General features: G+C 43.0%; 1 protein-coding gene across 1 annotated transcript; it reads right to left on the bottom strand.

Annotated features, from left to right (window-relative positions):
• Positions 1–2,800: 2,800 nt before the first annotated feature.
• On the bottom strand, positions 2,801–3,394 carry LOC133911125 (uncharacterized). Its single transcript, XM_062353329.1, has one exon. The coding sequence runs from the start codon at positions 3,295–3,297 to the stop codon at positions 2,989–2,991; it is 309 nt and encodes a 102-aa protein (XP_062209313.1). The 5' UTR covers positions 3,298–3,394; the 3' UTR covers positions 2,801–2,988.
• Positions 3,395–12,314: the final 8,920 nt, after the last annotated feature.

Raw genomic sequence — 12,314 nt, 5'->3', positions numbered from 1 at the left:
TTTTATGTTGGAGAGTATGTGGAAGAAACTTTCACACTATGCAGGAACTCAATTTTTTTTTTGTTTCTCCTCCTTTGGAAGGTACCAATATCCCATAGCTGGGGGGACATGCACTTTGCCTTTATCATCTTTTCATGGATGAAGCTCCGGTCGTATGTTCAAATCGACTAGGTCATTTCGTGCCTTCAGACCATCCTTTGTTTTCTCAGGGATATTGCAAAATGTACCAATGAGACTCTCGCAGACGTTCTTTTCGATGTGCATGGCATCGAGACAGTGCCAATCTTCTATGTGTTGCCAGCAAGGTAGCTCCTAAAATATTGATTTCTTTTTTCACATGACATTTTCATCACTACTAGAGCACTTTCTCTTTCCAATAATAAGATTGGTGTTCTTCACCTGATCACGGACCTCCTGCCCGCTAAAATGCCTAGGAGCTAACGCATTCTCTCTCATGCCATCAAATTCTTTCTTCATATTCCTATATGAATGAGACTTGGGCAGAAACCATCGATGATGCATATACACTATTTTTCTTGGGTTGTTGAGCCACATACTCTCGGTAGCATCTACACATTGGGGGCAGGCTTTGCTTCCTTTTATAGTTTGCTCCAATAAATTACTAATGGCTAGCAAATCATTGATTGTGCAAAATAACATGGCATGTAGACTGAAGTACTCATCCTTGTACTCATCTCATATGTTGACACCTTCTGGCCAGAATATTTTAAGGTCATCCACCAATAGACTGAGGTAAAAATCGATGTCATTACCAGGATGCCTAGGACCTTGGATTAAAATTGACGTCATAGGGTAATTTCTCTTTTGACAAAGCCAATCAGGAAGATTGTATATGTATAGAACTACTGGCCATGTGCTATGTCTGCTGCTCATGTTATCAAATAGAATCATTCCATCCATGCTCAAAGCAAACCTAATATTCCTTAGTTCTGCTGCAAACTCTTGGAATCTCATATTGATGTTTCTCCACTGCACACAATCAGTAGGGTGCCGCAGGTTTGAATCATTCTTATGGCTCTCTTTGTGTCAATGAAATAATTTGGCCTCCTTTTTGTTGGCAAACAAATGCTTCAACTGAGGAAATATAGGAAGATAGCACATCACCTTTGCAGAAGGTCCTATGTACCTACGGGCATCCTCCCATCATTATGACACTTGTATCAAGGAGTTCCACGTATAGGGAACTCATGCAAGTCTCTATACTATCCACGATAAATAATATAGTCTTGCTTGCAAGCATGAATTCTTTCTACTTCCAATGCTAAGAGACAAATTATCTTCTTTGTTTCATACGTGGCTGTGAGCAGCAGATTCACGTTGGGAAGCAATACTGCTAATAGATGTAACAATGAAGTGAAACTCTTATCAGACTACCCATTGCTTACCTTCAATTTCAAATGTAGAAGTACCTACATTAATGTGTATTGCTCCTCACAGCTCGGATATAAAGGTTCATTCGACTACTGCACAAATTCTTGAAATCTAGCAAGCTCTCTATTGTTGTATCCATCATTGCACTCAGCATTGTAGACCATATGCTCCAAATTTTTAAGAATATTATCACCTCAGTCCATGAAGTCATCAATGATCTCTTCATCGTCTCTGTTAGGAACTCCTTCATGCATATTGCCATCAGGGTTATTCATGCCTTCTTCTCCATACTTGATCCAACATGTATAGTTCTGTGTGAATCCATACATAACCAAGTGTGCATGTATATTCTGTGCCTTTGAAAAATTTCTCTCATTTATGCAATCAATGCATGTATAAGACATAAATTTCTCTTTCTTCTTCAATATATCTGCCTCGGCAGCACACATGAATTCAGATATGCCATTAAGAAACTCATTACAAGTACGATTATCTAGGTATATCCAACTTTGATTGACCATCTGCGATTTCTAAAATGTAGCCGTTATTGAATATTCAATCTAGAGAATTGTTTTAAGTGTAAATTTTAGAGGCAATATAATGGTCCTGATCTAGAAAAAGATAAAAATGTATTTTTAACAGAAGCTATAAAGAAGCTTAAATATTTTAAGCTATGGTTCAGTGAATCTACCTATTCAGAGCTAAAAAAAGTAAATACTAATCTCTAGGAATTCCAACAGAGAAAGCTCGTGGTGCAGAGGAAGCTCCAAACAAATTGTGGGGGAGAACAGGCATGACTTGAAGAACATTGCCACTGCCAAGATCCTTTGGCGACGTGGTACACCTACATGGCCTTCTACACCAATGATTGACAGTGACAACAAAGACACTAAATACCGTACCCTGTCGCTGCTCTTCCCCGATAGGTCAAAACCCAAAACCTAATGGCTTCACTGAACCAAGGTTAAGACTTCCGCTGCTTAATAAATTTGGTGCTTAGTTAATTAGGTTGTTGATCATCAGCAGCTAATTAGGTATTAGTTAAGCTAACACTTGTGTCTTCAATGGAGTAGCGCCAAGAACACAGGATTTGTTGAGTGAAATCTTTGATGAGGTTAAGCTTTATTGTATGCCTGGAGTTTAATGGTCTGAGGGCCTTTTGGCCAGATTAGTTCTTTTCCTTTCCTTAGTTTTGTGTGGTGCGTCTGCTGCTCTTGGTTGTGAGAGTGTGTTCGTGTGAGTTTTGTTTATCTTCTTTTGTTGAGCTTCTCCACTTAGGAGGGACATTTGTTTTTGATCAAGTTTTATTTCTTTTTAATTTAAAGATGCGCAGCTATGTGTTTGAAAAAAAAGTCATACATATTATTCACATGTACACATCACACATACCTGAAATCACCAGCAGGAGTATTTCAACACATAAAACCCTAAAATGCTCTACAAGACTCGTTGCAAATGACACTAATTGCCATGTTTCAACACTCTTAATTCCTAACACTGATCAAATCAAGAAAAAGGAATAGAATGAACATGCACGCGCCACATTACGAACACCGCTTCTCTCTGGATCTGACTGGCTGTCCTCGGCATGCATGCCTAGTGTTGATGCAGAGAGTCTCCCTCCTCCCCGAGATGCCGGTACCGGACCCTCGCAGGCCGCTCCCACAGGCCGCTGCCGACGGCCTCCGCCACCTCCGCCGACGAGCACATCCTCGGCAAGAACCCTCCGCCACCTGCACCCTTCTTCTTCGTCGTCTTGATACGGGGGCTTGCTCCGTTGGCTGCAGCCTTGCTGCTCTTGCCGTGGCCGTGGCTTACGACTTCCATCATCCTGTAGTACTCGGCCTCCTGGCGCACCAGCGAGCCGATGGTCCCCCGCGTGCCGACCTCCACAGGCGCCGCCATGTGGCTATCAGTACTTAGTCCTAGCTGGGAGATGAGGAGGTAGTGTGGTGTGGGCGCCTGAACTCGGGAGCCTCAAGGACACTACACACTACTAGAAAAAAAATAAGTAATAATCAACATTAATGATAGATCCGGTATCCATCACTGTATCATCACTATAATAGATTATTAGTGATAGATGATAATCATGATTAGTAACGGGACATAACTGTGATCTATCACTATTAATTGAATATTAGTAACGGGTTGTAATATTGATCCATCACTGATGACCGATAATATTTTTCATATTTTTAAACATAAAAAGGTCAAAAAAAATATTTTTTTTCACCTAAACCATCCTAACGCAGGTCTATCTCATATGTCTCATAAGCCACGTTTTTTCACATAGTTTTCAAATTTGCGTTCCATGAGAAACCAAATGCACGACCTCCTCCTCACGTGTGTAGCGATTTTTGATCCCTCTGATCCTGTTCTGGATCCAATGTGGAGACAAGGTATGTTCGTCATCCCCTTCATGACTCGTTTAGGAATAACCAATTCGTGGGGTGGTTGGAGTATTTCAGGAGGAACTATAACGAATTCGGGTATTTGGAGTTAAGAAGGTGTGGCAGGTGCGCATATTGTGTTTTCTGGCTTGTGTTTCTTGGCATAGCCACCTTACCACCTCTACTATCAGGTAGTTGTAATATAAATTGGATATTTTATCCCTTTAACCTTCTTTGTCGAAGGTTATTAGTGACGTGTCATAACCATGATCCGTCATTAATTACTAATTTTATTAGATTTCATCGAAGGTAATAATTTGATATATGTCTCAGAGTGTATTCGGTAAAACGAGCATAACTTTTGCATACGGACTCTGATTTTGACGTTTTGACTCTATGAACATAAAAAAAATCACAACTTTAATCTACCACTAATGATTAGCCTAGAATGACTTATCACTGATGATTTAATCATTAATGACGGATCACAACTTGACCTGTCACTATCATCAGTGATGGATCATGTTACGATCCATCACTAACATCACTAATGATTACTCATTAGTAATAGATTTATATCTGGTTCCGATCAGAAGGGACATTAGTGACGTGTTTTGTTAGACACATCACTAATTAAATATTAATGACGAGTATTAAGTTACCAATTGACACTGAGTTAAGCCATCTCCAACGGAGTCTCCAAATCTACAAATTCTAGTGCTACAGTACATTGTGGTGTACTGTAACACTAGAAATTCATCTCTAACAGATCCTGTATCCAGTGATACAGTACTGCTACAGTGTTAGTGATAGAGGATACTGTAATAGTAATAGATGATACTGTAATAATATTTTGAGAATGAAACTTTGAGATAGCTATCGAATATGATCTTACCAAACCTTTTTGCGGTGACCTTTTTGGGCGCCGGCGTGGATCGTACGTCAGTACCCGACGATTGCATGCAGCATGCGCGTGCTGTCAAATGCAAGTAGCTGGCTCCTGCTCATTGCATTCGTTAGAGACAAGCAACCCATGGGACATTTTGCCAATGGAGCCCATGCATGTGTCACATGATGCGTGATCGACCAGTGACCCAGTGAATGATAAGTGTGCCGTACGCTGGGAGTCTGGGGCTGTGCAGGCGCGCCCTTACATGTGTTTTTTCAGGTCATTTCCCAATTTCATTACTCAGGAGCGCGCCCTTCCATGTATAAAGAGGTACTCTACGCCTATACGGAGGCAGGCGGTAAATTGGAAAACTGCAATTTTGGAAACCCAAACTGTCCTCCGTCGGATCTGAAATATGCGGTATCGAATCAGCACACCTAAAGACAATTTTCCAATTTACCGCCTGCCTCCGAGGCCACACTTTTGCAGAAGCCACCAAGACAAACAGCACCTTCAACATTCGCTGCATCCACATTTCGGAATAGGGGACTCTCGATATGGTTACGACGAAATGTAGACCAGCATGCCGTCTTTAATCTGTATCCTCTTCTCAGTCTTGTGTTGCACCCGTCACTTAGGGACTGGAAAGGGTGCCGTGGATGTAGAATCTTATCACCACTCCCTCATTACCAGTTTCAACTGGTCAATGCAGTATTATCACTACAACAAAACCATACAATTGAGACATGCTAGTAGAGACACCGCTTGTTATGCCTCTTTACACCGCTTGTAGAGACATTCTAGAAAGTGCCTTAGACTTAAGTAGTTGCTGACCTATAGTTTAGGGTCTATTTGTTTTGATTTTGGAATGTAGCTTTTAGTTTTTACAATTTGAAGCTAAAACAAATAGATAGTTTTTTTGCTATAGTTTGGTATAAATCGTTTGCCGGATTGTGAAAATCTAATAAGCTGGTTTTTCTTAGTTTTTCATAAATTATGAAATTTCATTTTACTAAACTGCCAATTAAAATTTTTTAGAATTCATAATATAAAAGTTTTTCATAATCTAGTCTTTTACAATCTACAATCTATAAACAATTTTTCAAAATTCATAGCTGAAAAGTCCCTTAATTCATAGAGATAGTTGTAGAGGCAGTTTGGAAAGTGCCATAGGATTTTTCTGGGAAGATGAAGGACGCACAACTGGGCTCCCAGAGGTGGGCCGTGATAGCAACTCGGTCTGAGTCGGCCCACACTAGTTTGGGCTTATGGGGAAATTAGCTACCTAATGCGGTGCCTTGGTGCATCCACACTCAAGTTTTTTTTTATTTTTATGTGTTCTATATCTAATATTTAAATAAATAGACTTACGATAGTAGGATTTGCAGAGATAGACATTTTTCGTCTCCTGAAAAGCCCTTTCAGAGAGTGGTAAGGATGTCACGGTAGCAGGATCACCCCTTATCGCCCTCTCAGAGGGCGGGTAGGGCCCTCCCCGCGCCTACGCCCCTTACCTCCCTCTCCGAGGGCGGTGAGCACCACCACTTGGAAATTTATTTTTTTTAATTTAACTTTTTTATACATCAATTGAAAAATAATGCATATTCATTCAGTAAAAAATATTGTTGTGCAAAAAGTGGTCAAAACGGCATCACGGAATAGTTACTTTTTGGAAATTTTGGATTGATGTAAATTTGTCGATTTTTGTTTGTTTATTTGATGTAAAATTATGAGTAATTTTTTAGTGACGTAATGTTGGGGGATACAAAATCTATTTTTTCGAACAATTGTAGTTGTGAAGCACTATTAGCATAATCCCTAGCACAGAGGTTACATACGGCGACAAACATTACATGGGACATGGGGTTTGTCGTTGCTGTGCGAATGGACCCTAACCATAAAGACACGATGACAACAAACGTTGGCATGTATGGTACGCCTAAATACCAACCTAATAGCGTGCCGCTGCTAATCCTAGCATGCCTTAGTGAGTGAAAATATGCCGGATCACACTAGATGCTCTCTACGAGTGCACCTAGCATATTTGCTCTTTCTCAGGGCATCGAGGCCACCCGCCTTAGCGCGACTGGCCTTCTCTCGCTTCCTTGCCCTCTCTGCTTCGCGTGCTTGAGCCGCGGCGAGCTCCTGTGCTGCCTTCCTCATGCGCTCCTCCTCGTACTGCTTTAGCCGTAGTTCCTCCTACTGTTGCTCATACTCCCGACGTTCGTACGCTTCTCTCCTCATCGCATGCTCATGCCGATCCACCGCTTCTGGTCTTCATTTTGCTCCATGTTGAGCCATTCAATGATGTCATAGATAGGTGGAGGAGATTGGACAAATAAAATAAGATGTGAGATTAGTAAAACAGTGCGTGAAATCGTATGAAACAAGATGTGGAAACTGCCGCATAACTGATCTATGTCTCTATACCGATGGATACTCATATGATCCATATTGAGGCTTGTCGTATTGGTAGTTAGAACACATGAAGAAGCGTAGGCCGTAGGTGTCGGAGATATCCTAGGACTCACGAAGCTTACAAAGGTCATCACAGAAGCACATAAGCGATTTGACCCCCTAGTGAATGAAAATCCCCCAATATTTCTTGGGTGGGCTTGGTGGAGCTGAGGAAGACTTTGCAGTTGAGAGAGGTGAGGAATGAATGGTCTATCAATGGATGAGAGTGAAGTTATTTATGGTGCCTAGGAGCTGGTACATGGACTGAGTGCATGGGCTTGGCTGGGGGCTGAAGTATAGGATTGATGGTAGGTAGAGATTCCCTGTATCAAGATAGAGGTGTTGTCATTTAATTTATGATTAAAGCTATACTGTGTGGTTACTTCATGTCTACAGCCTGCGTCAGGACAGAGGTGTTGTCATTTCGTGGTTTAAGCTGAGTCGTGTGGTCACTTCGTGTCTAAAGCCAGACTCACGACAGAGGTGTCGTGTAGTCACTTCGTGTATAAGTAGCTTTGTAAGAAATGCTTTTCTAGCTATATCGTGAATGGTTCATACAAAGCCGAGGATGAGGAATGACTCAACCTGTTGAATAAATGCAGCTTGTGTGCAATCACGTGGGATTAAGAAATACAGTAATGACATGTAAGTAGACCATAGAAAGTAGACACGTCCAAAATTGTAAGACTAGTTCATGAATCGAAGATGCATCATGAAACAAACATGTAAGTTACAATAGCAAAGGTAAAATCCTACTGCTGTCTCCCCCGCTGTCGTCAGCCGTTCCCACCATCATGATCCCGAAGTTGCTGCCGCTGGTTTGCCCTCACGTGGCCCCTAGAGTAGGTCAGGGCATCCAGTGGACCAACTAGGCCTAGTAGCGATCACAGGTGTCGAGGCCTCCTCCTGGGTCTGCTGCGTCCGAAGTGGAGCACTAGGCAACTGGGATCGTGTGACGACATCATAGTTCGGTGTGGCCCCGAAGAAGTCCCTCACGAGGTCAAACGGAGGGTTTGGCCTAGGCTCATCCTCCTCACTCAGGTTTGACGACTGTGATGGTGTCGTCATCCATGTATAGTCACTCGAGGGACTTACGAACGGATGAATTTAGATACGGTAAATATGCAAATGAATGTATTAATATAAAATTCAATGTTGTACCTCTATGGTATGCAGATACAACAGTATATGGCCAGGTGTGAGTGCCGAAGTAGGGTGCGAACGGTAGAGGTCCGAACAGTGGAGGTTCAAACAGTGGACATGTGAATGGCTAAGGTGCAGATGAAGATGTCTTGGCTTCATCACCGTAGTAACTGCACAATATATTAGATATACTATTGAATATATTGAATGCAGTAGTGTATTGGCACCCATTACCTGAGAGGTCTATGAGCAGTGAAGGTGTCGGCACTGGGCATGGTCTAGGTGTTAGTGTCAATAAGTATGTAGGTGCACCTAATAATTTTTTTGAAATTAATGCATCAGTAACAAAATAATATCGCTAACCGTCGTGCGTATGAAAAATGTGTACCTGTTGTGTCTGGGCCTGGAGGGTGTGGTCCAGGTGGCAGTATGGATGTCGGTCTCGGTGGAGGTTGTTGCATATCAGACCTCCTGGATGACTCTGCATGGACCACTCGACCTGGAAGGACCACCAGTGACATCTGCGATGGATCAGCATGAGGTAAGCTTCAGGGCTTGTGCGATCTTGTCGAAAACCCGCTTGACAAATCCCGCTACATCCGCCGCTGTATCCCTTGGTTGTGGCGGTCCATGGTTCCAGCCGCGTCCCTATTGGATATCGTATATGATATCAGCCTATTGAAACAAACATGAAATGAGAATTTCAGTTTATAGTGGTTCTTATGAGATTATATGATAAATGAGAGACATTAATTACACATACTGCTAATGCATCGTCCTCGTCCCAATGGCCCGGGTAGGCCTCCGTAGTCGAAGTGACGTGATGGCAGACAATATATGGGGTGTAGGTGATCCGTGTACATGTACATGGAACGTACCACTATAGGTACTCCTCGAAGCTCGGCTCGGCGAAAGGACAAGGCTCCTCGATGACATCCTCAAGGGCATGGGCTCACACCAAGACATATGGCGCCAAGCGATCTGCCCAGAGGTTGCCACCTGATTGGCCCTTTCGTGTATACCTGCAAGTCAACCACGTTAGATAGACTATAAATAAGATGAATGCTATGTATTATACATTTGATTTTAGTTACCTATGAACATGGCTTGAAACCGTGCGAATGTTGATGAGGGGGAAATCCTGAAACCATCTGAACTTCCTCATCACATAGTGGGGTGAGTACTCCTCGATGTAGATGTCAAAGACGAGTGGCTTCTTCGTAAGCAATTATTCCTCCTCGCGGCTACACAACGGAGACAGACCGACAGGTGCACGGGCTTGTATCAACAAGTGGCTATAGGGGGTCCTAACCACATCCTCTGGACACAGATGATCGAACTGTGACCTAAAAAGCTACATGCTGTGGGCCTGCTCGTGCAGCGGTTGTGGAGAAAAGTAGTAAGAAATCGGAATTAAAACATTTGGCAAGTGAAGCATAACTATATTTCATATGTACCTGACGTCGACACTATCGAGCCCATGGTGGGCCCGTCCTCCTCGGGTTCGCCGTACTATTCCTCAGGGTACGGGGACTGGTCCACAACGAGTTGGCCAATCACGAATCACTCGTACAACCACGACTGCAGCAATAGTGGGCACCCATCAAATGTGGGTTGTGGCTCCTTCGTGCACGCGTCGCACAAGACCCGATACATAGCCACCAGAACAGCGGAGGCCCAACTCAACTGGGGGTTATCACTGGGCTCCGCATATACGATCCACCTCGCGTACGGAATAAGGGTCCTCGACACCAGGTGGCCTTGGCCGCTGGTGAACATAACCTAGCTGAACAACCAAAGCAGGTAGGCCTCCAAGTGCCTCGAGACCGAGTACACACCAACATCTTGATGGATGTATGCAGGCTAGAAGTAATGCAAATGATGATGAGTAAAATATGTTTGGAATCGTAAAGTAAATAGGAAGGTAAATTGTAAGGTATATGGAACTGGAGGATCCACTTCTTCGTGGGCTCTCGCGGATCAAATAGGAATTCGGGCATGTAGGCGGGTGCGTCATTCGTCCACTGAACAGGGGCAAACTGTTGGTGCATGACGTTCATCTAGTCTACATTCGCGTCGATGACTCCAACGGTAGCTCCGATGCAAGGTAAGCCTGATAGGTAGGCTACGTCCTGCAACGTCAGAGCTATCTCGCCATAGGGGAGGTGGAAAGTGTGGGTCTTAGGCCTCCATCAGTCGACCAGTGCATCAATCAGCGAGCAGTCGAAATAGAATCGCCTCACCACTGCCTCAGGGTTCTCTATCACCTGGGACTCCACTAAACGACACAACAGTAGGTGTCCAGTTGTTGCCAACTTGAACCATTGGGAATATAAAGTGAATGTAGAGCATGCAATAAATAAATAAACAGACACATACGTAGCTAATTAGCGACATACCGGTGCTTCCAACAATCATTGATCGTAAGTAGCTCCCCAGGGCCACGTGGTCGAAAAACTCCTAACTCCGTCTGGTGAACGACATACAAGAAGTTGTGGTGCTTCTTGTCCACTGCAGGGTCAAGAAGCTCAGGGGTCGATGGGTGCGTCATATCTTCATTGAAACCAAATATAAACAGTTTGTTACATGAAAATATGCACACAGTTACATGAACAACATATAACATACACATACACAAAGTTACAGAAACATATTAAAACATATAGGTACACAATAAAATACAAATGTAAGGTCCAAATGCAACGTACATATGTGAGGCGAAACCTTACAAATATAACATCAAGATACGCTAAATACATTAACCTTGACCACCGTCATGACCCCATCTACACACCAGGTGCATTTTTCAGATAGTACTTGTATGTGTGACCTGTTTCATCGCACTTGCTGCATCACTTCACGCTTGAATTGCCTCAGGTTCATCCATATCATGTCGAATCCACTGAGTTTGTCAATGTTCCAGTGTGTACTTCATCCTCTCAAAGTCTAGTACATAGATTCGTGAGGGACCTGGATTACTTGTAAACGTATCAACTATGCCATAGCCATAAAGCTCATAGTTCCATATGTTTAGTATCTAATCCTTCATAAAGTAGTGATAAACATATTGTCTGGGTAGCATATTATGCTCCTGACATGCAGCTATGACGTGTGTACACGGCCTGTGTAACAATTGTGGCTTCTGGTATGTACAGATGCATGTTTCAATCCTAAGCACGCACTCTTGCACATGGCACTCACGTTTGCCACCCCTATGACCCTTATCATGGCACAAGACACTAACCTGTGCTCCAAAGTTCCCTCCTGATTGGCGCGGTGCATATGTGCCTTCTTTGTGGCCTTCTCCATGTACTCACATAGCATCGATCCATACAGCATACGGTTATCTTTCATTTCCTTTGAAGCAGCTGCGTAGCGATCAATAAAATATCTACAAGTCCCGTGTATAATACCTTCAACAATTCTAATAAGTGGGAGGGACCTCATACCCCGTATGACCCAGTTGTAGATCTTAGCAAGATTAGTTGTTATTATCCCATACCTTGCCCCTCCAATATCGTACATCAATGCCCATTTCTCTCTTGGCTCATTTTGTATCCACTGCAAAAAGTTCCTAGCAGCTGACCCTAACCTCTTTACTATCTGGGGAGTATCTGTTGGGATGGGTCCTAGAACAATCATGTCACCTCCGGTGTCTCCTAGTTTAGCTGGCTACTTCGTGGTTAATTCGTCTAGTCTTGCCCTTAGGGCGTTGAACTTTACTTGTTAGTTTTAGCTACATAATTTCTTGAAAAGATTCATCAAGTCTTTATTTTTGAATTGTCTATTAAAGTTTGCACCCATATGCTTCATGCACTACCTACTCTTCAAGTTGGGCCACTTTGCTCTTACACACCATTGAACACTGCCGTATTTCATATCCAGGAAAGGCTGCAACAGTCCTGCATGTCTATCATGAATCAAACATACATCAGGCCAGTCCAGAACATTAACATGCTTCACCCGCTCAAGGAACCAATACTAACTGTCCTCGTTCTCACTCTCCATGAAGGCAAACCCCAGTGGCAAGACTTAGTTGT

This window comes from Phragmites australis, chromosome 3 (assembly GCF_958298935.1).
Source record: "Phragmites australis chromosome 3, lpPhrAust1.1, whole genome shotgun sequence".
Taxonomy (NCBI): domain Eukaryota; kingdom Viridiplantae; phylum Streptophyta; class Magnoliopsida; order Poales; family Poaceae; genus Phragmites; species Phragmites australis.
Note: the sequence above shows the minus strand (reverse complement) of the source record. Positions and strands in the feature narration are given on the sequence as shown.